Source organism: Lissotriton helveticus, chromosome 9, assembly GCF_964261635.1.
Source record: "Lissotriton helveticus chromosome 9, aLisHel1.1, whole genome shotgun sequence".
Classification (NCBI taxonomy): Eukaryota; Metazoa; Chordata; class Amphibia; order Caudata; family Salamandridae; genus Lissotriton; species Lissotriton helveticus.
In genome coordinates this window covers 14,199,982-14,227,205 of record NC_136070.1, presented here as the reverse complement: position 1 = coordinate 14,227,205, position 27,224 = coordinate 14,199,982, and the positions used below count along the sequence as shown (strand labels likewise).

At 51.7% G+C, this 27,224-nt stretch overlaps 1 protein-coding gene across 1 annotated transcript in view; it reads left to right on the top strand.

Annotated features, from left to right (window-relative positions):
* LOC144782597 (paired box protein Pax-9-like) overlaps positions 1–27,224 on the top strand; it is a 202,775-nt gene that overhangs the window by 65,884 nt on the left and 109,667 nt on the right. The window contains exon 3 of the mRNA XM_078661964.1: positions 23,433–23,575. Within this exon, the coding sequence (XP_078518090.1) occupies positions 23,433–23,575 (143 nt within the window). The remainder of the gene's footprint in view (positions 1–23,432; positions 23,576–27,224) is intronic.

Here is a 27,224-nt window from a genome sequence, read left to right as displayed (position 1 = left end):
GGCGGCCAAGCGGGACTTGGCGAGGGCGTGGAAGAAGGAGCGAGCCCCCCCCTGAGTGCGTGGAACTCTGGTTTGGATTATTTTATGGGGTTGGAGCGCCCAGTGTTTGAGGCAAGGGGTTGCCCCCGGAAACATTACAAGATCTGGAAGCGGTGGGCCGATTATAGGGATTTGACTTTGGAGCCCCCAACAGAGCCTGATGTTGGTCCGGATCTGGACGATGGGCGCCGGGCCTAAGAGGCGCATGGTGCCAGGTATGCTACCAGCACCTACAAGAGACTTAATGTAATCACGTGTTCTGGGTTAGGGAGGGATAAGGGGTGGGTAGCGGGATTGTTGGGTGGCGGTGGGGAGTGGGTGGGTGAAAGGGGGAAAAGGTTCTTTCATTGATTGAGTTGCCATGATATGCATGTAATGATTTCCTGCAGTGATCTCCTGATTGTGGAGAACTGTGTATATGCCTTACTTGATCAATCAATAAAATTTGTTGTTAAAAAAAAAACCTACGTTATGGGCAATCGCAACTTAGCACTAAAAGAACATGAAAACAAATCAGCATTAAAATATCACAGTATGTCAGCAGAGCACAGTAAATACATTTTAAAAAAACAAAAAACTAAACAGTTCCGTTATACAATGCAAAAGTTGAAAAAAAATTCATATGCAAGTTAAAAACAGTACACAATACATTTTTAGAAAACGAAAGTCGACGCAGCGCTTCGGTGAATGGTCAATCGATCACCTTCTTCAGGACAGTTTTCTATACCGTCAGGACAGTACCTAACATTATATTTCCTATAGACAGCAAATATGTATGTCTTAGACGATAGGGATCTTGATGTTGTCCCTCACTTAGGAACCTTAACGTCAAAACAGAAAGGATGTATGTTGTACACGTTGGAGGCCACAGTTTAATAATTGTTCATTTATAACGATAAAAGAACAGCTAAGTCCACGCCAAATAATAAGTTCACAGGCTTGAAAATAAAATCGCAGCCTCCCTGCGTCCAACGGTACAGCTTCCAGGTTAGGCTGTACCCTAACCTGGATGCTGACCCGTTGGACACAGGGAGGCCACGATTTTATTTTCAAGCCTGTGAACTTATTCCTGGCCAAAATACATTTACCAACCAGTTCAGTGTGTGAATATCCAACTACTGACTATATTAAGCGGTGTTCGGCACATCATTTGGCGTGGACATAGCTGTTCTTTTACCAAAATTGTTGTTTGTTATAAATGAACAATTATTAACCTCTTTGAGGCTCATGCCGAGCTGAGCTCGTCATAACGGCCGTGGAACGCCCACGCTGGGCTAATTCCCCTCCTGTGCGAGGCGTTCCATTAAGTGGGCGGAGTCATGACGAGCACAGATCATCATGAGTACCGCGGCGCCGCGCGTGGCATCCCTCTCCCCCGCGCCGCGGGATAATTAGCCCCGCGGCAAAGGGGTTAAACTGTGGCCTCCAAAGTGTACAACATACATCCTTATTTTTCTGACATTAAGGTTCTAAAGTGAGGGACAGCATCAAGATCCCTATCGTCTAAGACACGGGTACTCATAGTACGGCCCGCGGGCCACCAGCGGCCCAGCGGACCTTGCAGACATCTACCAGTGTGACTCGGAGACTCTGTGCTAAAAGGTGAAATACAACACAGCCTCATTAACATGCAAATGGTCTTTTAAAGACCTGTGAAGTGCTCGGGTGTCTCAGCCCGGGCACACACAGGCAGGGTGAGATGACGGAGAGGGAGGGAGGGAAAGGGAGGGAGACAGAGGGAGAGGGAGGGGGGAAAGGGAGACAGAGGGAGAGGGAGGGAGAGAAAGGGAGGAAGAGAGAGGGAGGGGGGGAGGGAAAGGGTGGCAGAGTGAGGGAGGGAAAGGGAGACAGAGACAGAGTCAGGGAGGGAAAGGGAGACAGAGACAGAGTGAGCGAGGGAAAAGGAGACAGAAGGAGAGGGAGGGAGAGGGTGGGAAAGGGAGGGGGAGGGAGGGAAAGGGAGGGAAAGGGAGGCGGAGGGAGACAGAGGGAGAGGGAGGGAGGGAGAGGGATGGAGGGAAAGGGAGGCAGAGTGAGGGACGAAAAGGGAGCTAAAGGGAGACAGAGGGAGAGTGAAGAAAGGAAAGGTAGGGAAAGGGAGACAGAGGGAGAGGGAGGGAGAGGGTGGGAGGGAAAGGGAGACAGAGACAGAGTGAGGGAGGGAAAGGGAGACAGAGTGAGAGGGAGGGAGGGAAAGAGAGGGAGAGAGGGAGGGAGGAGAGGGAGACACGGGGAGAGGGAGGGAGGGAAAGGGAGGGAGAGGGAGGGAGGGAAAAGGAGATGGACGGAGAGTGAGGGAGGGAGAGGGAGGGAAAGGGAGGGAGAGGGAGACACGGAGAGGGAGGGAGGGAAAGGGAAGGAGAGGGAGGGAGGGAAAGGGAGACCAACAGAGAATGAGGGAGGGAGAGAGAAGGGTAGGGAGGGAAAGGGAGGCAGAGTGAGGGAGGGAAAGGGAGGCAGAGTGAGGGAGAGAAAGGGAGGGAAAGTGAGACAGAGGGAGAGGGAGGGAGGGAAAGGGAGGGAGAAGGGGGAAAGGGGAGGGAGGGGGAGGGAGGGAAAGGGAGGGAGAAAGAGGGAGGGAAAGGGAGACAGAGGGAGAGGGAGGGAGGGAAATGGAGGGAGAGTGAGGGAGGAAAGGGAGGGAGAGGGAGAGGGAGGGAGAGGGAGGGAGGGAAAGGGAGGGAGAGGGAGGGAGGGAAAAGGAGACAGAGGGAGAGGGAGGGAGACAGAGGGGGAGGGAGGGAAAGGGAGGGAGAGGGAAAGTGAGGGAGGGAGATGGAGACAGAGGGAGAGTGAGGGAGAGAGAGAGAGAGAGAGAGAGAGAGAGAGAGAGAGAGAGAGAGAGAGAGAGATGTGTGTATGCCGAGTCTGGTGGCTCAGTGGACGAAGGAGTCTGCTGCAGGGACCAGTGATGAACCTCATGGTCAGTGTTTTTGTTTGTTGCTCTGCCCCGCCCCCTCCCCCACTGACCCCACCCCCACCGGTGCGGCCCTCGGACACAAACCACACTTTAAAGTTGACCCCGGAGAGACAGTTTGTGAGTACCCATGGTCTAAGACATACATATTTGCTGTCTTTAGGAAATAGAACGTTAGGTGCTGACCTGACAGTATAGAAAACTGTCCTGAAGAAGGTGATCAATTGACCATTCACCGAAACGCTGCGTCGACTTTCATTTTCTAAAAATGTATTGTGTACTGTTTTTAACTTGTATATTAATTTTTTTTAAACTATTGCATTGTATAATTCCATAGAATAAATGTTAACCCGTTAAGTGCTGCCGTCGGCCGTTGAACGTTCGGAGCACTACCTGGCTGGTGCTGCGCACGTTCAACGGCCGACGCAGAACCGCCCGTTCTTTAAAACGGCCGCGAGTAACAAGTTAATGGAACAATTTACTTTGTTTTTTGGTTTTTTTATTTACTTACTGTGCTCTGCTCACGTACTGTGATATTTTAATTAACCCTGGGCGTAGTACTTCGCTACGCCCACGGAGTGGGCGTAGTGTTGCCTACTTCGCCATTTGCGAAGTAGGCGGCAACACTACGCCCACTCCGTGGGCCTAGCGAAGTTGCCCGTCACCCGCCTCGCTCCTGCCCTCCCTAAATACTTAAATAACGTTTTTAAAAAGAATAAAAACCACTTACCTTGTCGGCTTCGTCCCCGGGGCTCCCTCTGGTAATCGCGCCGCTGTCTCGGACACTAATGCACATGCACGGCCGCCCGCGAATGCGCATTTCTCACAAGAAATGCGCGGGCGGCCGCGCATGCGCATTAGTATCCAAGATGGCGGCGCGATTACAAGCGGGCGCCCCGGAGACGCAGCCGACAAGGTAAGTGGTCTTTATTCTTTTTAAAAACGTTATTCAAGTATTTAGGGAGGGCGGGAGGGAGGCGGGTAGTATTTAGCGAGGGCGGGAGGGAGGCGGGTGGCGCGTAGTGGGGCTACGCGAAGTGCGTAGGTGGACGTAGTTTCTGGCCCACTTCGCGTAGCCCCACTACGCCTACTACGCCCAGGGTTAATTTTAATGCTGATTTGTTTTCATGTTCTTTTAGTGCTAAGTGGCAATTGCCCATAACTTGGGTTTGGCATAGTTTCTGTATGAACTGTGCCGCTTATTAGAGACTTTCTGTTTTTCGCACTGTGATCACCCTGTCCCTATTGTACATTAGGGTACCTCCCTTTGTGTTATTAAATAGTAATTTTCACCCCTCCGCTATCCAACACTTTCCCTATTGTTGCAATCACTGAAGTGGGAATAGTAATTTTCTACCACTACACTATCCAACACTTACCCTACTGTTGTCCTAAAACGTAATATGCGTTGCAATGGTATGCATTGTAATGGTATGCTTTTTAATGGAATACGTTGTAAATGTAGTTTCTAAAAATGCCACGTGATGGAATGCAGTGTAAAATCACGCGTTGTAATGGATGTTGCGATGTAAAAACTGCATTGTAAATGCTTGCCTTGTAATGTCATACATTCGCCCACAGACCCTCTCCCTACCCACAAACCCCCTCACCCTGCCCAAAGCCCCCTCACCCTGCCCAAAGCCCCATCCCACCCTCCCACAGCCCCCAACCCTGGCCACAGCCGCCCACCCTGTCCACAGCCCCCCACCATGTCCTCAGCCCCCCCACCCTGCCCACAGCCCCCCACCGTGTCCACAGCCCACTCACCCTGCCCAAAGCCCCCTCACCCTGCCCAAAGCCCCCCACCCTGTCCACAGCCCACTCACCCTGCCCACAGCCCCCTCACCCTGTCCTCAGCCCCATCCCACCCTCCCACAGCCCCCAAACCTGTCCACAGTCCCCCCACCCTGTCCGCAGCCCCCTCACCCTGCCCACAGCCCCCTCAAACAGTTCAGAGCCCACTCCCCCTGCCCTGAACCCCTCATCCTGTCCACAGCCGCCCACCCTGTCCACAGTCCCCCCACCCTGCCCACAGCCCCCACCCTGTCCACAGCCCACTCACCCTGTCCACAGTCCCCTCACCCTGCCCACAACCCCTCATCCTGTCCACAGCCCCCTCACTCTGCACACAGCTCCCCACCACAGCCCCCCACCATGCCCATAGCCAAGAGCGCAGGAGTAAAACCTGACATTACCCTCTCATCAGCGGGCACATGTCCTCACTCCTTCCAAACGTACTTTGCATTTAAAATTGTTTGAGGGAAACTTCCTTCTTAAATAATGACGGCATTAGACGGACTCTCGGCCCTTAAGAGCTCCGCACAGGCTCCCTCTGTGGTGGAGCCCCCGGGTACTCACGCCAAGGACTCCCGGTCACTCACAATCATGCTCCGTGACTGCTCCTTGGAGGTTGTAAACTCCCAGACCCCTCTTCCCTCGCTCTGCTTCTCTGGTCCTTGGAGGTTGTAAACTCCCAGACCCCTCTTCCCTCTCCCCCTTCACTGGTCGTTGGAGGTTGTAAACTCCCAGACCCCTCTTCCCTCTCCCCTTCACTGGTCCTCGGAGGTTGTAAACTCCCAGACCCCTCTTCCCTCTCCCCCTTCACTGGTCCTTGGAGGTTGTAAACTCCCAGACCCCTCTTCCCTCTCCCCTTCACTCCTCCTTGGAGGTTGTAAACTCCCAGACCCCTCTTCCCTCTCCCCTTCACTGGTCCTCGGAGGTTGTAAACTCCCAGACCCCTCTTCCCTCTCCCCTTCACTCCTCCTTGGAGGTTGTAAACTCCCAGACCCCTCTTCCCTCTCCCCTTCACTGGTCCTCGGAGGTTGTAAACTCCCAGACCCCTCTTCCCTCTCCCCTTCACTCCTCCTGGGAGGTTGTAAACTCCCAGCCCCTCTTCTCTCGCCGCACATCACTGGTTCTTAGAGGTTGTAAACTCCCAGACCCACTTCCCTCTCCCCTTCACTGGTCCTTGGAGGTTGTAAACTCCCAGACACCTCTTCCCTCTCCCCCTTCACTCCTCCTGGGAGGTTGTAAACTCCCAGACCCGTCTTCCCTCTCCCCCTTCACTGGTCCTTGGAGGTTGTAAACTCCCAGATCCCTCTTCCCTCTCCCCCTTCACTGGTCGTTGGAGGTTGTAAACTCCCAGACCCGTCTTCCCTCTCCCCTTCACTGGTCCTTGGAGGTTGTAAACTCCCAGACACCTCTTCCCTCTCCCCCTTCACTCCTCCTGGGAGGTTGTAAACTCCCAGACCCCTCTTCCCTCTCCCCTTCACTGGGCCTTGGAGGTTGTAAACTCCCAGACCCCTCTTCCCACTCCCCTTCACTGGTCCTCGGAGGTTGTAAACTCCCAGACCCCTCTTCCCTATCCCCCTTCACTGGTTCTTGGAGGTTGTAAACTCCCAGACCCCACTTCCCTCTCCCCTTCACTCCTCCTTGGAGGTTGTAAACTCCCAGACCCCTCTTCCCTCTCCCCTTCACTCCTCCTTGGAGGTTGTAAACTCCCAGACCCCTCTTCCCTCTCCCCTTCACTGGTCCTTGGAGGTTGTAAACCCCCAGACCCCTCTTCCCTCTCCCCCTTCACTCCTCCTGGGAGGTTGTAAACTCCGAGACCCCTCTTCCTTCTCCCCCTTCACTCCTCCTGGGAGGTTGTTTACTCCCGGACCCCTCTTCCCTCTCCCCCTTCACTCCTCCTGGGAGGTTGTAAACTCCCAGACCCCTCTTCCCTCTCCCCTTCACTGGGCCTTGGAGGTTGTAAACTCCCAGACCCCTCTTCCCTCTCCCCTTCACTGGGCCTTGGAGGTTGTAAACTCCCAGACCCCTCTTCCCTCTCCCCTTCACTCCTCCTTGGAGGTTGTAAACCCCCAGACCCCTCTTCCCTCTCCCCCTTCACTCCTCCTGGGAGGTTGTAAACTCCCAGACCCCTCTTCCCTCTCCCCTTCACTGGTTCTTGGAGATTGTAAACTCCCAGACCCCTCTTCCCTCTCCCCCTTCACTCCTCCTTGGAGGTTGTAAACTCTCAGACCCCACTTCCCTCTCCCCTTCACTCCTCCTTGGAGGTTGTAAACTCCCAGACCCCTCTTCCCTCTCCCCCTTCACTGGTCCTTGGAGGTTGTAAACTCCCAGACCCCTCTTCCCTCTCCCCTTCACTCCTCCTTGGAGGTTGTAAACCCCCAGACCCCTCTTCCCTCTCCCCTTCACTGGTCCCTGGAGGTTGTAAACTCCCAGACCTCTCTTCCCTCTCCCCTTCACTGGGCCTTGGAGGTTGTAAACTCCCAGACCCCTCTTCCCTCTCCCCTCAACTGGTCCTTGGAGGTTGTAAACTCCCAGACCCCTCTTCCCTCTCCCCCTTCACTCCTCCTTGGAGGTTGTAAACCCCCAGACCCCTCTTCCCTCTCCCCCTTCACTGGTCCTCGGAGGTTGTAAACTCCCAGACCCCTCTTCCCTCTCCCCTTCACTGGTCCTCGGAGGTTGTAAACTCCCAGACCCCTCTTCCCTCTCCCCTTCACTCTTCCTTGGAGGTTGTAAACTCCCAGACCCCTCTTCCCTCTCCCCTTCACTGGTCCGTGGAGGTTGTAAACTCCCAGACCCCACTTCCCTCTCCCCCTTCACTGGTCCTTGGAGGTTGTAAACTCCCAGACCCCTCTTCCCTCTCCCCTTCACTGGTCCTTGGAGGTTGTAAACTCCCAGACCCCTCTTCCCTCTCCCCTTCACTGGTCCTCGGAGGTTGTAAACTCCCAGACCCCTCTTCCCTCTCCCCTTCACTGGTCCTCGGAGGTTGTAAACTCCCAGACCCCTCTTCCCTCTCCCCTTCACTGGTCCTTGGAGGTTGTAAACTCCCAGACCCTCTTCCCTCTCCCCTTCACTGGGCCTTGGAGGTTGTAAACTCCCAGACCCTCTTCCCTCTCCCCTTCACTCCTCCTTGGAGGTTGTAAACCCCCAGACCCCTCTTCCCTCTCCCCCTTCACTCCTCCTGGGAGGTTGTAAACTCCCAGACCCCTCTTCCCTCTCCCCTTCACTGGTTCTTGGAGATTGTAAACTCCCAGACCCCTCTTCCCTCTCCCCCTTCACTGGTCCTTGGAGGTTGTAAACTCTCAGACCCCACTTCCCTCTCCCCCTTCACTGGTCCTTGGAGGTTGTAAACTCCCAGACCCCTCTTCCCTCTCCCCTTCACTGGTCCTTGGAGGTTGTAAACTCCCAGACCCCTCTTCCCTCTCCCCTTCACTCCTCCTTGGAGGTTGTAAACCCCCAGACCCCTCTTCCCTCTCCCCTTCACTGGGCCTTGGAGGTTGTAAACTCCCAGACCCCTCTTCCCTCTCCCCTTCACTGGTCCCTGGAGGTTGTAAACTCCCAGACCTCTCTTCCCTCTCCCCTTCACTGGGCCTTGGAGGTTGTAAACTCCCAGACCCCTCTTCCCTCTCCCCTTCACCCCTCCTGGGAGGTTGTAAACTCCCAGACCCCTCTTCCCTCTCCCCCTTCACTGGTCCTTGGAGGTTGTAAACTCCCAGACCCCTCTTCCCTCTCCCCCTTCACTCCTCCTGGGAGGTTGTAAACTCCCAGACCCCTCTTCCCTCTCCCCTCAACTGGTCCTTGGAGGTTGTAAACTCCCAGACCCCTCTTCCCTCTCCCCCTTCACTCCTCCTTGGAGGTTGTAAACCCCCAGACCCCTCTTCCCTCTCCCTGCTTCTCTGGTCATTGGAGGTTGTAAACTCCCAGACCCCTCTTCCCTCTCCCCTTCACTGGTCCTCGGAGGTTGTAAACTCCCAGACCCCTCTTCCCTCTCCCCTTCACTGGTCCTCGGAGGTTGTAAACTCCCAGACCCCTCTTCCCTCTCCCCTTCACTGGTCCTTGGAGGTTGTAAACTCCCAGACCCCTCTTCCCTCTCCCCTTCACTCCTCCTTGGAGGTTGTAAACTCCCAGACCCCTCTTCCCTCTCCCCTTCACTGGTCCCTGGAGGTTGTAAACTCCCAGACCCCTCTTCCCTCTCCCCTTCACTGGGCCCTGGAGGTTGTAAACTCCCAGACCTCTCTTCCCTCTCCCCTTCACTGGGCCTTGGAGGTTGTAAACTCCCAGACCCCTCTTCCCTCTCCCCTTCACTGGGCCTTGGAGGTTGTAAACTCCCAGACCCCTCTTCCCTCTCCCCTTCACTGGGCCTTGGAGGTTGTAAACTCCCAGACCCCTCTTCCCTCTCCCCTTCACTGGTCCCTGGAGGTTGTAAACTCCCAGACCTCTCTTCCCTCTCCCCTTCACTGGGCCTTGGAGGTTGTAAACTCCCAGACCCCTCTTCCCTCTCCCCTTCACTGGTTCTTGGAGATTGTAAACTCCCAGACCCCTCTTCCCTCTCCCCTTCACTCCTCCTTGGAGGTTGTAAACCCCCAGACCCCTCTTCCCTCTCCCCTTCACTGGGCCTTGGAGGTTGTAAACTCCCAGACCCCTCTTCCCTCTCCCCTTCACTCCTCCTTGGAGGTTGTAAACCCCCAGACCCCTCTTCCCTCTCCCCTTCACTGGGCCTTGGAGGTTGTAAACTCCCAGACCCCTCTTCCCTCTCCCCTTCACTGGTCCTTGGAGGTTGTAAACTCCCAGACCCCTCTTCCCTCTCCCCTTCACTGGTCCTTGGAGGTTGTAAACTCCCAGACACCTCTTCCCTCTCCCCCTTCACTCCTCCTGGGAGGTTGTAAACTCCCAGACCCCTCTTCCCTCTCCCCTACACTGGTCCCTGGAGGTTGTAAACTCCCAGACCCCTCTTCCCTCTCCCCCTTCACTGGGCCTTGGAGGTTGTAAACTCCCAGACCCCTCTTCCCCCTCCCCTTCACTGGTCCTTGGAGGTTGTAAACTCCCAGACCCTCTTCCCTCTCCCCTTCACTGGGCCTTGGAGGTTGTAAACTCCCAGACCCCTCTTCCCTCTCCCCCTTCACTCCTCCTTGGAGGTTGTAAACCCCCAGACCCCTCTTCCCTCTCCCCTACACTGGTCCCTGGAGGTTGTAAACTCCCAGACCCCTCTTCCCTCTCCCCCTTCACTGGGCCTTGGAGGTTGTAAACTCCCAGACCCCTCTTCCCTCTCCCCTTCACTGGTCCTTGGAGGTTGTAAACTCCCAGACCCTCTTCCCTCTCCCCTTCACTGGGCCTTGGAGGTTGTAAACTCCCAGACCCCTCTTCCCTCTCCCCCTTCACTCCTCCTTGGAGGTTGTAAACCCCCAGACCCCTCTTCCCTCTCCCCCTTCACTCCTCCTGGGAGGTTGTAAACTCCGAGACCCCTCTTCCTTCTCCCCCTTCACTCCTCCTGGGAGGTTGTTTACTCCCAGACCCCTCTTCCCTCTCCCCTTCACTGGTCCTTGGAGGTTGTAAACTCCCAGACCCCTCTTCCCTCTCCCCCTTCACTCCTCCTTGGAGGTTGTAAACTCCCAGACCCCTCTTCCCTCTCCCCTTCACTCCTCCTTGGAGGTTGTAAACTCCCAGACCTCTCTTCCCTCTCCCCTTCACTGGTCCTTGGAGGTTGTAAACTCCCAGACCCCTCTTCCCTCTCCCCCTTCACTGGGCCTTGGAGGTTGTAAACTCCCAGACCCCTCTTCCCTCTCCCCTTCACTGGTTCTTGGAGGTTGTAAACTCCCAGACCCCTCTTCCCTCTCCCCTTCACTGGTTCTTGGAGGTTGTAAACTCCCAGACCCCTCTTCCCTCGCTCTGCTTCTCTGGTCCTTGGAGGTTGTAAACTCCCAGACCCCTCTTCCCTCTCCCTTTCACTGGGCCTTGGAGGTTGTAAACTCCCAGACCCCTCTTCCCTCTCCCCCTTCACTCCTCCTTGGAGGTTGTAAACCCCCAGACCCCTCTTCCCTCTCCCCTTCACTGGTCCTTGGAGGTTGTAAACTCCCAGACCCCTCTTCCCTCTCCCCTTCACTGGGCCTTGGAGGTTGTAAACTCCCAGACCCCTCTTCCCTCTCCCCTTCACTGGGCCTTGGAGGTTATAAACTCCCAGCCCCTCTTCCCTCTCCCCCTTCACTGGTCCTTGGAGGTTGTAAACTCCCAGACCCCTCTTCCCTCTCCCCCTTCACTGGTTCTTGGAGATTGTAAACTCCCAGACCCCTCTTCCCTCTCCCCTTCACTGGTCCTTGGAGGTTGTAAACTCCCAGACCCCTCTTCCCTCTCCCCTTCACTCCTCCTTGGAGGTTGTAAACCCCCAGACCCCTCTTCCCTCTCCCCTTCACTGGGCCTTGGAGGTTGTAAACTCCCAGACCCCTCTTCCCTCTCCCCTTCACTGGTCCTTGGAGGTTGTAAACTCCCAGACCCCTCTTCCCTCTCCCCTTCACTGGTCCTTGGAGGTTGTAAACCCCCAGACCCCTCTTCCCTCTCCCCCTTCACTCCTCCTGGGAGGTTGTAAACTCCGAGACCCCTCTTCCTTCTCCCCTTCACTGGTCCTTGGAGGTTGTAAACTCCCAGACCCCTCTTCCCTCTCCCTCTTCACTGGTCCTTAGAGGTTGTAAACTCCCGGACCCCTCTTCCCTCTCCCCTTCACTGGTCCTTAGAGGTTGTAAACTCCCAGACCCCTCTTCCCTCTCCGCCTTCACTGGGCCTTGGAGGTTGTAAACTACCAGACCCCTCTTCCCTCTCCCCCTTCACTCCTCCTGGGAGGTTGTAAACTCCCAGACCCCTCTTCCCTCTCCCCTTCACTGGTCCTTGGAGGTTGTAAACTCCCAGACCCCTCTTCCCTCTCCCCCTTCACTCCTCCTGGGAGGTTGTAAATTCCCAGACCCCTCTTCCCTCTCCCCTTCACTGGTCCTTGGAGGTTGTAAACTCCCAGACCCCTCTTCCCTCTCTCTCTTCACTGGTCCTTGGAGGTTGTTTACTCCCAGACCCCTCTTCCCTCTCCCCATCACTGGTCCTTGGAGGTTGTAAACTCCCAGACCCCTCTTCCCTCTCTCTCTTCACTGGTCCTTGGAGGTTGTAAACTCCGAGACACCTCTCTCTTCTCCCCCTTCACTCCTCCTTGGAGGTTGTTTACTCCCAGACCCCTCTTCCCTCTCCCCCTTCACTGGTCCTTGGAGGTTGTAAACTCCCAGACCCCTCTTCCCTCTCCCTCTTCACTGGTCCTTAGAGGTTGTAAACTCCCAGACCCCTCTTCCCTCTCCCTCTTCACTGGTCCTTGGAGGTTGTAAACTCCCAGACCCCTCTTCCCTCGCTCTGCTTCTCTGGTCCTTGGAGGTTGTAAACTCCCAGACCCCTCTTCCCTCTCCCCTTCACTGGGCCTTGGAGGTTGTAAACTCCCAGACCCCTCTTCCCTCTCCCCATCACTGGTCCTTGGAGGTTGTAAACTCCCAGACCCCTCTTCCCTCTCCCTCTTCACTGGGCCTTTGAGGTTGTAAACTCCCAGACCCCTCTTCCCTCGCTCTGCTTCTCTGGTCCTTGGAGGTTGTAAACTCCGAGACACCTCTCTCTTCTCCCCCTTCACTCCTCCTTGGAGGTTGTTTACTCCCAGACCCCTCTTCCCTCTCCCTGTGTCACTGGTCCTTGGAGGTTGTAAACTCCAAGACCTCTCTTCCCTCTCCCAATCACTGGTCCTTGGAGGTTGTAAACTCCCAGACCCCTCTTCCCTCTCCCCATCACTGGTCCTTGGAGGTTGTAAACTCCCAGACCCCTCTTCCCTCGCTCTGCTTCTCTGGTCCTTGGAGGTTGTAAACTCCCAGACCCCTCTTCCCTCTCCCCTTCACTGGTCCTTGGAGGTTGTAAACTCCCAGACCCCTCTTCCCTCTCCCCATCACTGGTCCTTGGGGGTTGTAAACTCCCAGACCCCTCTTCCCTTGCTCTGCTTCTCTGGTCCTTGGAGGTTGTAAACTCCCAGACCCCTCTTCCCTCTCCCCTTCACTGGTCCTTGGAGGTTGTAAACTCCCAGACCCCTCTTCCCTCTTCCCTTCACTGGTCCTTGGAGGTTGTAAACTCCCAGACCCCTCTTCCCTCTCCCCTTCACTGGTCCTTGGAGGTTGTAAACTCCCAGACCCCTCTTCCCTCTCCCCATCACTGGTCCTTGGGGGTTGTAAACTCCCAGACACCTCTTCCCTCTCCCCTTCACTGGTTCTTGGAGGTTGTAAACTCCCAGACCCCACTTCCCTCTCCCCCTTCACTGGTCCTTGGAGGTTGTAAACTCCCAGACCCCTCTTCCCTCTCCCCCTTCACTGCTCCTGGGAGGTTGTAAACTCACAGACCCCTCTTCCCTCTCCCCTTCACTGGTCCTTGGAGGTTGTAAACTCCCAGACCCCTCTTACCTCTCCCCCTTCACTCCTCCTGGGAGGTTGTAAACTCCCAGACCCCTCTTCCCTCTCCCCCTTCACTCCTCCTGGGAGGTTGTAAACTCCCAGACCCCTCTTCCCTCTCCCCTTCACTGGTTCTTGGAGGTTGTAAACTCCCAGACCCCACTTCCCTCTCTCCCTTCACTGGTCCTTGGAGGTTGTAAACTCCCAGACCCCTCTTCCCTCTCCCCTTCACTGGTCCTTGGAGGTTGTAAACTCCCAGACCCCTCTTCCCTCTCCCCCTTCACTCCTCCTGGGAGGTTGTAAACTCCCAGAACCCTCTTCCCTCTCCCCCTTCACTCCTCCTGGGAGGTTGTAAACTCCCAGCCCCTCTTATCTCGCCGCACATCACTGGTTCTTGGAGGTTGTAAACTCCCAGAACCACTTCCCTATACCCCTGTACTCCTCCTTGGAGGTTGTAAACTCCCAGACCTCTCTCTTCTCCCCCTTCACTGGTCCTTGAAGGTTGTAAACTCCCAGCCCCTCTTCTCTCGCCGCACATCACTGGTTCTTGGAGGTTGTAAACTCCCAGACCCCTCTTCCCTCTCCCCTTCACTGGGCCTTGGAGGTTGTAAACTCCCAGACCCCTCTTCCTTCTCCCCTTCACTCCTCCTTGGAGGTTGTAAACTCCAAGACCCTCTTCCTTCTCCCCTTCACTCCTCCTTGGAGGTTGTTTACTCCCAGACCCCTCTTCCCTCTCCCTGTGTCACTGGTCCTTGGAGGTTGTAAACTCCCAGACCTCTCTTCCCTCTCCCTCTTCACTCTTCCTTGGAGGTTGTAAACTCCCAGACCCCTCTTCCCTCTCCCCTTCAATGGTCCTTGGAGGTTGTAAACTCCCAGACCCCTCTTCCCTCGCTCTGCTTCTCTGGTCCTTGGAGGTTGTAAACTCCAAGACCCCTCTTCCTTCTCCCCTTCACTCCTCCTTGGAGGTTGTAAACTCCGAGACCCTCTTCCTTCTCCCCTTCACTCCTCCTTGGAGGTTGTTTACTCCCAGACCCCTCTTCCCTCTCCCTGTGTCACTGGTCCTTGGAGGTTGTTTACTCCCAGACCCCTCTTCCCTCTCCCTGTGTCACTGGTCCTTGGAGGTTGTAAACTCCAAGACCCCTCTTCCCTCTCCCTGTGTCACTGGTCCTTGGAGGTTGTAAACTCCAAGACCCCTCTTCCTTCTCCCCTTCACTCCTCCTTGGAGGTTGTAAACTCCGAGACCCCTCTTCCTTCTCCCCTTCACTCCTCCTTGGAGGTTGTTTACTCCCAGACCCCTCTTCCCTCTCCCCTTCACTGGTCCTTGGAGGTTGTAAACTCCCAGACCCCTCTTCCCTCTCCCCTTCACTGGTTCTTGGAGGTTGTTTACTCCCAGACCCCTCTTCCCTCTCCCCCTTCACTCCTCCTGGGAGGTTGTAAACTCCCAGACCCCTCTTCCCTCTCCCCCTTCACTCCTCCTGGGAGGTTGTAAACTCCCAGACCCCTCTTCCCTCTCCCCTTCACTGGGCCTTGGAGGTTGTAAACTCCCAGACCCCTCTTCCCTCTCCCCTTCACTGGTCCTTGGAGGTTGTAAACTCCCAGACACCTCTTCCCTCTCCCCCTTCACTCCTCCTGGGAGGTTGTAAACTCCCAGACCCCTCTTCCCTCTCCCCTTCACTGGGCCTTGGAGGTTGTAAACTCCCAGACCCCTCTTCCCTCTCCCCTTCACTGGTCCTTGGAGGTTGTAAACTCCCAGACACCTCTTCTCTCGCCGCACATCACTGGTTCTTGGAGGTTGTAAACTCCCAGACCCACTTCCCTCTCCCCTTCACTGGTCCTTGGAGGTTGTAAACTCCCAGACACCTCTTCCCTCTCCCCCTTCACTCCTCCTGGGAGGTTGTAAACTCCCAGACCCCTCTTCCCACTCCCCTTCACTGGGCCTTGGAGGTTGTAAACTCCCAGACCCCTCTTCCCTCTCCCCTTCACTGGGCCTTGGAGGTTATAAACTCCCAGACCCCTCTTCATTCTCCCCCTTCACTGGTCCTTGGAGGTTATAAACTCCCAGACCCCTCTTCCCTCTCCCTTTCACTCCTCCTTGAAGATTGTAAACTCCCAGACCTCTCTTCCCTCTCCCCTTCACTGGTCCCTGGAGGTTGTAAACTCCCAGACCCCTCTTCCCTCTCCCCTTCACTGGGCCTTGGAGGTTGTAAACTCCCAGACCCCTCTTCCAGCTCCCCCTTCACTGGTCATTGGAGGTTGTAAACTCCGAGACCCCTCTTCCCTCTCCCCTTCACTGGTTCTTGGAGGTTGTAAACTCCCAGACCCCTCTTCCCTCTCCCCTTCACTGGGCCTTGGAGGTTGTAAACTCCCAGACCCCTCTTCCCTCTCCCCTTCACTCCTCCTTGGAGGTTGTAAACTCCCAGACCCCTCTTCCCTCTCCCCCTTCACTGGTCCTTGGAGGTTGTAAACTCCCAGACCCCTCTTCCCTCTCCCCCTTCACTCCTCCTTGGAGGTTGTAAACTCCCAGACCCCTCTTCCCTCTCCCCCTTCACTGGTCCTTGGAGGTTGTAAACTCCCAGACCCCTCTTCCCTCTCCCCTTCACTGGGCCTTGGAGGTTGTAAACTCCCAGACCCCTCTTCCCTCTCCCCCTTCACTCCTCCTTGGAGGTTGTAAACTCCCAGACCCCTCTTCCCTCTCCCCCTTCACTCCTCCTTGGAGGTTGTAAACTCCCAGACCCCTCTTCCCTCTCCCCCTTCACTGGTCCTTGGAGGTTGTAAACTCCCAGACCCCTCTTCCCTCTTCCCTTCACTGGTCCTGGGAGGTTGTAAACTCCCAGACCCCTCTTCCCTCTCCCCTTCACTGGTCCATGGAGGTTGTAAACTCCCAGACCCCTCTTCCCTCTCCCCCTTCACTGGTCCTTGGAGGTTGTAAACTCCCAGACCCCTCTTCCCTCTCCCCTTCACTGGTCCTTGGAGGTTGTAAACTCCCAGACCCCTCTTCCCTCTCCCCTTCACTGGGCCTTGGAGGTTGTAAACTCCCAGACCCCTCTTCCCTCTTCCCTTCACTGGTCCTTGGAGGTTGTAAACTCCCAGACCCCTCTTCCCTCTCCCCCTTCACTGGTCCTTGGAGGTTGTAAACTCCCAGACACCTCTTCCCTCTCCCCTTCACTGGTCCTTGGAGGTTGTAAACTCCCAGACCCCTCTTCCCTCTCCCCCTTCACTCCTCCTGGGAGGTTGTAAACTCCCAGACCCCTCTTCCCTCTCCCCTTCTCTGGTCCTTGGAGGTTGTAAACTCCCAGACCCCTCTTCCCTCTCCCCTTCACTGGTCCTTGGAGGTTGTAAACTCCCAGACCCCTCTTCCCTCTCCCCTTCACTGGTCCTTGGAGGTTGTAAACTCCCAGACCCCTCTTCCCTCTTCCCTTCACTGGTCCTTGGAGGTTGTAAACTCCCAGACCCCTCTTCCCTCTCACGACGTCACTGGTCCTTGGAGGTTGTAAACTCCCAGACCCCTCTTCTCTCTCCCCCTTCACTGGTCCTTGGAGGTTGTAAACTCCCAGACCCCTCTTCTCTCTCCCCCTTCACTGGTCCTTGGAGGTTGTAAACTCCCAGACCCCTCTTCTCTCTCCCCCTTCACTCCTCCTTGGAGGTTGTAAACTCCCAGACACCTCTTCCCTCTCCCCCTTCACTCCTCCTTGGAGGTTGTAAACTCTCTGAAATGTAATAACATCGGAGAAGATGCCGAGGGGTTCTCGTCTGCGCTGCCAAACAGCACCGGGCCGGGCCAGGAAGGTCTGCGTCAAGTGCATCGTCAGCCCGTTTAGGCGCGCGATGAAAACCTGGCTTCAGCCCAGCCCTATTAGATTTCTCCCAGTTGGCCCAGTTTTTATGTGATTGAGCGCCAAGAAACCGTCCGTGATGGTGCGTTGTACAAAAATGTTATTCTAATTAAACAACGGAACAGCTTATGTGCTGTGAAAGCGCCGCGGACACCCCTTGCGCCTCTTTTACGCCACCATTGCGTCACTTTGACGCGACGGCGGCGCAAAGCCAGCGCCATGCTGCGGGGTATTTACAATCTGGGAGATGCGTCACGTTGTAAATCCCCGCGCCACACGTAGGTGTTCCGGCGCTGGGGGGGGGGTATTTACAAGATTTCACTCAGTCACGTTTGAGCCCATGCTGCGTCAAACCCTGTGCCTGCTTGAAGTAGACGAAAGGATTGACGCAGCATGTTAGAGATAGGGCACCCCCGAGGCTTGCTGGAGCTGCTTCGCGCTTGCGACACAACACCAACAAAGCGCCGCCTTTCCGACGGGGGATGCGACACGCATCTGCCCAGCCATGCGCCACGGTGCACTGCATTGTAAATACGGTGGTGGTGCACGGGTGGTAGATGCGTCGCAACTCTTCTGACGCATCTCTGTTGATTAGCAGAGATGCGCCAGAAGTCGTAAATCTGCCCCCTAGAGTTTTGCCAAGTTTGATTTAATGCGTTCAGCCATTTTGGTTGTAGGGCTGTGTCAAATTCCCTGCGGAAATGTCATGGGCTATTGTGTTTTAAAGCCCCCCCAGTCCCTTTCTCTCTTTGCTTGATACATCACCACTTTCCAGGAAGGAGCTTTGGTGAATACACATTTTTTTTTAAAGTTATGTCAAGATTTGACGAATGGCGCCAAAGGTATTAAACAAACAAAAAATGCTCGCAACAAAGCATTTTGACAATAAGTGTTAATAAACATTCCTTCTCTATATTTATGAAATGATGGGTGACTTTTGGATGAAGTCGGTAGGTTTGCTTTACATATGTTGATGTTCTCACCCCGTGATGAAGGTACCAGGCTTGGCTTTCATATTTATATATTTTTTTTTAAAGGGGGGTTGGGTATCCAACCTCATGCTACACACGGCCATTGGGTGCCTTCGGGGGTTTTGAGCACTACTTGAAATTTGACTTTACGTTAAAAAACCATAGAGATTGACTGAAAGAAACCAAAGATTAAAGTGACTTTAAAATTAGAAATTGAAATAATATCTTACTTCACATTAAACAGAACCTTAGAAATTGACTCAAATATAAAGGGACGTTATAGTTGGGTGTAAATGTTAGTTAAACCATCATGTTTTAAACAAACAAACCCCTTCACCGCCTAGCTCAAGTAAGTATAACTCGTGCACTAAAGTAACTATAACTCACCCCCTCAACATGCACTGCTAATTACCTCACATATTACATCACTCGTGAGGTAGTCTGTGACATCATTGAAAACACCACCGCAATATCTGAATGACAGAATTGATCAAAAGTCTGCATGTGCAGGGACCCCTCTCACGGCTGTCCTTTGACCCCTCTCGAGGGCCCCCTCTCACTACCAACCCCACCCATCAGGGGCCCCTTTCCCCTCTCACTGCTGGCCCCGCCCATCATGACCCCATCAATGCTGTCCTTTGAGCCCTCACCAGGGCCCCTCTCACTGCTGGCCCCGCCCATCATGACCCCATCACTGCTGTCCTTTGACCCCTCACCAGGGCCCCTCTCACTACCAACCCCACCCATCAGGGGCCCCTTTCTCCTGTCACTTCTGGCCCCGCCCATCATGAACCACTCACTGCTGTCCTTTGACCCCTCACCAGGGCCCCCTTCACTGCTGGGCCCGCCCATCATCCCCCCTCACTGCTGGCCCCGCCCATCATACCCCCTCACTGCTGTCCTTTGACCCCTCACCAAGTTCAATCTCACTTCTGGCCCCGCCCATCATGACCCCATCAATGCTGTCCTTTGACCCCTCACCAGGGCCCCTCTCACTGCTGGCCCCGCCCATCATGACCCCATCAATGTTGTCCTTTGACCCCTCACCAGGGCCCCTCTCACTGCTGGCCCCGCCCATCATGACCCCATCAATGTTGTCCTTTGACCCCTCACCAGGGCCCCTCTCACTGCTGGCCCCGCCCATCATGCCCCCTCACTGCTGTTCTGAGCCTACTTCTCAACCCTTGGAGTCCCCAAGAAGGGTGACACTGAGGGGTTTTTGCTGAGGATCTCAGTGAAATCAACGTAGAGTGAAGCATTTTTCACGGGTGGGGGGTCCCACGGTTGGGTGACGCCACTAAACGCTGTGGGAGGCGTCATCCTGGTTTGTAGGACGCGGAAGCGTCAAGTGGTGCCTGACACCCCAGAAAAGGATGTTTACATAGGTCAGCCTTCCTCCCTCAGCAGGTTCCCCACTGTAGGAGAGTAGGGTCTGCTTCCTATGGTCACCCCCATTTTTTGCTGTGATTTTCTGGTTTTTCGACTTTAGTGTGGCTGTGGGCCTGCTAATCAGGCCCACAGCCCAGCTGTTCTCTCTCTATTGTGATACCATGTACTTTAGGTACATACCAGATTGGATGTTGGGTCACCTTTGTGAACCCCTGTATAGTGTACCCTAGGTACCCAGGGCATAGGTGCATCCAAGGCCTACCAGGGGCTGCAGCATGTATTATGCCACCCCTGGCTGGCCCTCCAGACTGACACCACAGGCTGATCACTCAGCTTAGGTAAGGTGGTGTAAACACCCCTTACTTAGATATAGTATATCTATATCTACCTTATATATAGACACATAGTAACCTATAAGTCACTCCTATGGCAGGCCTTAACATTACTGGAGGCAGAGTGCTTGGTTTTATGTGAGATGGTGCTCTAGCATGAGCAGAGCCTGTCTGCAGCTTTCGGAACCATCTCCTTATAGCTGTTCTATGATATAGCCATGCCATATACTCTTAAATGCATTATAATCCACGCGGTTATTGCTAACTTTGGTTTGGCTTTATCAAAACATGTCGTGTAAGGTGTCAAACACTTTGGAATACTATCCCCCCACCCCCCTCGCCAGTCCTGGCGGCGGGGGTAGCATTCCACCCTTCTAGAGGGAGAAGACATGTAGTTACTGATTTACCCGGTTAAAGTTAAACAGAGCCTCAGCATCACAAAATGCATGTTGCTGCCACAGACACGAGTCTGACCTCCTGCTGCTGGATGAAACTCCGGCAGGGGAGGCCTGGACAATAGGTTTCCTGTCCAGGGAGGTGCCAGCACCTCCCCAGACAGGCTGATGTGTATTGGGGGCAGGGAGGGCTGCATCAGCAGATGCTTTTTGAGACACAACCATTCAGGAGACCATTGCGCGGACGGGTTACACCGGGATCTATAATCATTGCAGCCCCGCCTCTCAAGATGGGAACCTACACCTTTCCCGAGATACATCACAGCGTGGCTTGCCCCTTAAAGAATTAATAGGTGATTGCAACAACTCTCCATTATCCAACTAGGCGCAGATCCATGTGGTCACAGAAACACCTACAAAATAGAATTCAACCGAGAGTCTCTGGACAAAGACACTAATCAAGGCTCCCTCCAGCCTTGCCTAAAGTATCAACTTGTACATACAGAATTCCTGAGGAAGGCTAACCGCCGAAACGCGTTGAAGGGGAATTAATTCTGTATTATTTGAAATAATTTATCTTGAATTGTTTTGTATTGTAAAGCACTCATTTGTATTATACACATGTAAATAATTTTTCAGTCAAGTATCAATTGCCTCAAAGATGGGAAGAAAGTTCATAATTATAATAAAAGAAAAGAAAAATATTTTCATACAAAACTCAATTAGGCATTGACTTTATTCTTTAGCGTTCACTAGTGTGATGTAAATATATGCACATAACCCGGTGCTAAAAAAAAATTCTTTTCAAACAAGCTTTTTGAGACACTGCCTGGGGCACACAAGGGGCTCCATGCATAGCCCGGTTCAAACCAGTTGCTGGAGCACTCCAGCCCCGCTCTGGAGCGAAACTGGACAAAGGGAAAGGGGTGTAACCACCCCCTTCTCAGGGCCACCCATAGGAGGGACCTAGCCAGGTAATCCAGCCCCTTTTCTTAGTATAAGTATAGGAGATGTGTCCCCAGGACTTTAGATTATACTGGAACGAAACTTTAATACAGAACTCTTGGACCTTCGACATTCTATTCTGACTAGAAGACTGAAGACATCTCCCTTGTGGTCAAGGAGTGACCACCCTGTGCAAACAGGCACCACCAGTGATTTGATGGTCTGCTTTGTCGACGCTCCCGCTGGGGCCCGAAGACTCAGCGACACAGGAACTAGACTTCCAGACTTCTCTGACTCAGACCCACATTCTCAGCAAAGCTGAGACCCGTGGCGGACACGAGAGACGTGGGACCAGACAACCTGGACATCCTGCATTTTGCTAACTGCGTCGACTCCTGAGGGAACTCGCAGTTGTGCATTGGAGTACAAGAAGCCCCAGACCCAAGCACCATTTGCATCGAAGCTCAGCCCTCCACACTCCACGAGTGTTGCGTGGGGCCCGCTCTTGCATTTCAGCTTGATGCATCTTCCCGGTTGCTAGCCCATTGGCTAGTTAGCCCTCTGAAGACTTTATTTTGAAACTAAACTGTTTTCCTGGTTGTTCCAGGGTTGCTCCAGCTTCCCTGCAAAGGAGAAGCTCCACAGATCTTTCTGGTCTGCACCGAAGCCAATCTTCATTTCCTGCATGGGTTGCACTTGCCAAGGCTTGTTGGGTCCAATCCGGATACCCATACCACAGTCAACTAGATTCTTTGTGGGACAGCTCAAATCCAGCTCCTGGTCATCGTCGACCCCTCCTGGTCCTCGTGGCTGCAGAGACAAGCTTCACCTTCTTCACCTGAAATCACTCAGTCAGTCAGTCAGTCAAATAACTTTATTCGGTTAATTAAAACCATAAAAGCAGTGCAGAGTTCGTAAGCAATAAAATACAATTAAAATACAATTAAATTTACAATTAAAGTTTCAAAGGTGATTGCAAATCCTAAAAAAGAATCCATTAAAAAATACATTAAAAGAGAGAAAGTTATTAGATAAAAGCAAGTTCACAAAAATATAGATAAGGAGAATACACTTTCCAGTATGTTTTGCACATTCCCTGCGAACAAAATTTACAAAAAAGTATCAGGTTTGGAGATTGTTTATCGGAGGGAGTTTAGTTTTGTTTTGTCTGCCAGCTGCTACCAAAAAACAAGCTACACTATAAGTGACCTGCACCGAGTTCAACATCTGTAGGTATAGGAGGGCCGGCCGTACCTGGGCAAAGTTCAGGTCTTTCAGAATTGGAAGGAGGAATTTTTTACGGGCCGCCCTGTAGTGATCGCAAAGTATAACTAGATGAAGAGTATCCTGCGTGGAAAAACAATCACAGGAACAGGGTGGGGTATTTCAAATCACTCAATATCGCCTGGTTCGTTCCTGGTTCGTTCCTGGTCACTGGCTAGTGACCCAGACTCTGTCCCTTCTGCTTGCAGGTTCTTCAGGTCCTCAATCCACTCTTTTATCTACCTGGACACTCAACCTCTAGTTGCCTGCAGCACTTCTTTGCTGATCTCCATAGAAAACATCGACGAAACCCGACACCAAAAGGCACCTATGCACCCGGCTTCCCTGGGTGAGGTAACACGAGTACTCCGGTGCTCCCGTGGGTCTTGACTCTCGAAGTGTCCTAGCTTAAGGGGTTTTGTCGTAGTCCATCCGGAAGTGCCCTAAAACAGTAACTTTGTAACTCTTACGTTCTCCATTATAAGTCAATGGTAACTCGCGACTGTGTTTAGACACTGCACGTGTCTCCCGTGGGCCTCCTACTTCCTAACCCTTGGTTGTTTAAAGTAGCCCCAGCGTTTCCCAAGGCCCTAGGCCTACTTTCTATTTCTGTCGTGGTTCTTATACCACTTTCTTAGTATATGGTTTGTGAGGCCCCTAGGGCATAACTGTATTTGTGCAACTTATCGTATGCTAATTGAGTAACTTGTGATGTACTTTTACCTCTGACCTCACAAAGAGTTCAGAGGGGTTGTGCTAGAAATAAATACATATATATATTTGATATATACCTAGTGTGGTGTCCTTTCATTTGGTATTCAAGGGATTGTTATTGGTAAAACAGCTGGCTTCACGTGCTCTCTGAAGTTTTAGCCTAAGACTGCTGGTCCATGCTACCACTAGGATAGCTTGTCCATAAGGTTGACTTTACAACCACCATCAATAAGGGTCGATTTAGACTGGTGCAAGGTGCCACTAGAACTAGTGACATCATATGCCAGGCTAATGTCTCACACCAACTGCACCTTCTGTTCCAGTAGTGAAACGCCCTCTCACCAGGCTCCTGTTCACCACTACGCAGACACCTCACCAGGGTTCTCTTCTGTCCCACAGTGAACGAGGGCGCCCCCTACCACAGTCCAAAGCTTGAGGAGTGGAGCAGCCTAGGGCGGAACCATTTTCAGCACCCCTCCCCCCAGCACCTCCTCAGCAGCCTGGACAAGCCCCCCATGGAGCCGGAGTCCAAGTACAGCCAGGTATGTGTAATGTGATATGCAGTATAATTAGTGCACACACAAGTACAGCCAGGTATGTGTAATGCAATGTGCAGTATAATTAGTGCACACACAAGTACAGCCAGGTATGTGTAATGTATTATGCAGTATAATTAGTGCAAACACAAGTACAGCCAGGTATGTGTAATGTAATATGCAGTATAATTAGTGCACACACAAGTACAGCCAGGTATGTGTAATGTAATATGCAGTATAATTAGTGCACACACAAGTACAGAGAGGTATGTGTAATGTAATATGCAGTATAATTAGTGCACACACAAGTACAGAGAGGTATGTGTACTGTAATGTGCAGTGTAATTAGTGCAAAGACAAGTACAGCCGGGTGTGTGTAATGTAATACACAGTATAATTAGTGCAAACGCAAGTACAGACAGGTATGTGTAATGTACTATGCAGTATAATTAGTGCACACACAAGTACAGTCAGGTATGTGTAATGTAATATGCAGTATAATTAGTGCACACACAAGTACAGTCGGGTGTGAGTAATCAATGTGCAATATTATATGTGCAAACACGAGCATAGCTGGATGTGTGTAATGTAATGTGCAGTATAATTAGTGCAAAGACAAGTACAGCCGGGTGTGTGTAATGTAATATGCAGTATAATTAGTGCACACACAAGTACAGCTGGGTGTGTGTGTAATGTAATACACAGTATAATTACTGCAAACACAAGTACATACAGGTACGTGTAATGTAATGTGCAGTATAGTTAGTCCAAACACAAGTACAGAAAGTAATGTGTAATTTAATATGCAGTATAATTAGTGCACACACAAGTACAGTCGGTGTGAGTAATCAATGTGCAATATTATAAGTGCAAACACGAGCATAGCTGGGTGTGTGTAATGTAATGTGCAGTGTAATTAGTGCAAACACAAGTACAGACAGGTATGTGTAATGCAATGTGCAGTATAATTAGTGCAAAGACAAGTGTAATTTAATATGAAATTTAATTAATGCAAAAAACAGGCACAGCCAGGTGTGTGTAATACAATGTGCAGTATTATTGGTGCAAACTCAAAAGTACAGCCAGCCGGGTGTGAGTAATCAATGTGAAATATTATAAGTACAAACACACAAGTATAGCCAGGTGTGTGTAATACAATGTGCATTATTATAGGCGCAAACACAAGTACAGCCAGCCGGGTGTGAGTAATCAATGTGCAATATTATAAGTGCAAACACAAGTATAGCCAGGTGTGGGTAATGTGATGTGCAGTATATTTAGTGCAAAGACAAGTACAGCCGGGTGTGTGTAATGCAATATACAGTATAATTAGTGCAAACACAAGTACAGACTGGTATGTGTAATGTAATGTGCAGTATAATTAGTGCAAACACAAGTACAGAAAGGTATGTGTAATTTAATATGCAGTGTAATTAGTGTACACACAAGTACAGTCGGGTGTGAGTAATCAATGTGAAATATTATAAGTACAAACACGAGCATAGCTGGGTGTGTGTAATGTAATGTGCAGTATAATTAGTGCAAAAACAGGTACAGCCTGGTGTGTGTAATACCATGTGCAGTATTATTGGCGCAAACACAAGTACAGCCAGCCAGGTGTGAGTAATCAATGTGCAATATTATAAGTGCAAACACAAGTATAGCCAGGTGTGTGTAATGTAATGTACAGTATAATTAGTGCAAAGACAAGTACAGCCAGGAGTGTGTAATGCAATATACAGTATAATTAGTGCAAACACAAGTACAGACTGGTATGTGTAATGTAATGTGCAGTATAATTAGTGCAAACACAAGTACAGAAAGGTATGTGTAATTTAATATGCAGTGTAATTAGTGCACACACAAGTACAGTCGGGTGTGAGTAATCAATGTGAAATATTATAAGTGCAAACACGAGCATAGCTGGGTGTGTGTAATGCAATATACAGTATAATTAGTGCAAACACAAGTACAGACAGGTATGTGTAATGTAATATGCAGTATAATTAGTGCACACACAAGTACAGTCGAGTGTGAGTAATCAATGTGCAATATTATAAGTGCAAACACGAGCATAGCTGGGTGTGTGTAATGTAATGTGCAGTATAATTAGTGCAAACACAAGTACAGTCGGGTGTGTGTAATACCATGTGCAGTATTATTGGCGCACACACAAGTACAGCTGGGTGTGTGTGTAATGTAATATGACGTTTAATTAATGCAAAAACAGGTACAGCTGGGTATGTGTAAACCGATTTGCAGTAGTGCAGAATTATTAGTTGAAACATAAGTACAGACAGGTGTGCATAATGTAAAATAAAGTGTAATTCATGCAAAAACAAGTACAAACAGGTGTGTCTAATGCAATGTGCAGTATAATTAGTTCAAACACAAGTACATCCGGGTGTGTGTAATGCAATGTGCAGTATAATTAGTGCAAAACAAGTACAGGTAGATAGGTTTGTTTAAATGGGTGGTATTAGTGTTGCAAAGATAGGTACAGCTGAATATGTGAAATGCAATGTGTAGCGTGATTGGAACAAAGATAGGTACCTGTGAGGTATGTGTAATGAAATGTACAATATAATTTGCGCAAAACTAGTACAGCCGGGTATGTGTAGTGGAATGTGTAGTTTAATTTGTACTGAAATATAAACATATGTAATGAAGTCTATAATTGATATAAAAACCGGTACAGGCAGGTGTGTGTAATGCAATGCATAGTGGTACAAAAACAAGTATAGCCAGGTATGTGTAATGCACAGTAACACTGGCACAAAAGTAAGTACAATCAAGTATGTGAAAAGGATTGAGTAATTGGTGCAAAAATGAGTACAACCAGTTCTGTGTAATGGAATGTGCTGTATACTTTGTAAAGAAACAAGTTACAGTATAACACACAAGAACTTCTTTACACGTGAGAGCCTCCTCACAGGTTAGAGTATAACACGCGAGAGCCTCCTCACAGGTTAGAGTATAACACGCGAGAGCCTCCTCACAGGTTAGAGTTTAACACGGGATAGCCTCCTTATAGGTTAGAGTATAACACGCGAGAGCCTCCCCACAGGTTAGAGTAGAACACACAAGAGCCTCCTCACAGGTTAGAGTATAACACGCGAGAGCCTCATCATGGGTTAGAGTATAACACGCGAGAGCCTCATCACGGGTTAGAGTATAACACGCGAGAGCCTCCTCACAGGTTAGAGTATAACACACAAGAGCCTCCTCACAGGTTAGAGTATAACACGCGAGAGCCTCCTCACAGGTTAGAGTATAACACGCGAGAGCATCCTCATAGGTTAGAGTATAACACGCGAGAGCATCCTCAAAGGTTAGAGTATGACACGCGTGAGCCTCCTCACAGGTTAGAGTATAACACGCGAGAGCCTCCTCACAGGTTAGAGTATAACACGCGAGAGCTGCACAGGTTAGAGCATAACACGCGAGAGCCTCCTCAAAGGTTAGAGTATGACACGCGTGAGCCTCCTCACAGGTTAGAGTATAACACGCGAGAGCCTCCTCAAAGGTTAGAGTATAACACGCGAGAGCCTCCTCACAGGTTAGAGTATAACACGCGAGAGCCTCCTCAAAGGTTAGAGTATAACACGCAAGAGCTGCACGGGTTAGAGTATAACACGCGAGAGCCTCCTCACAG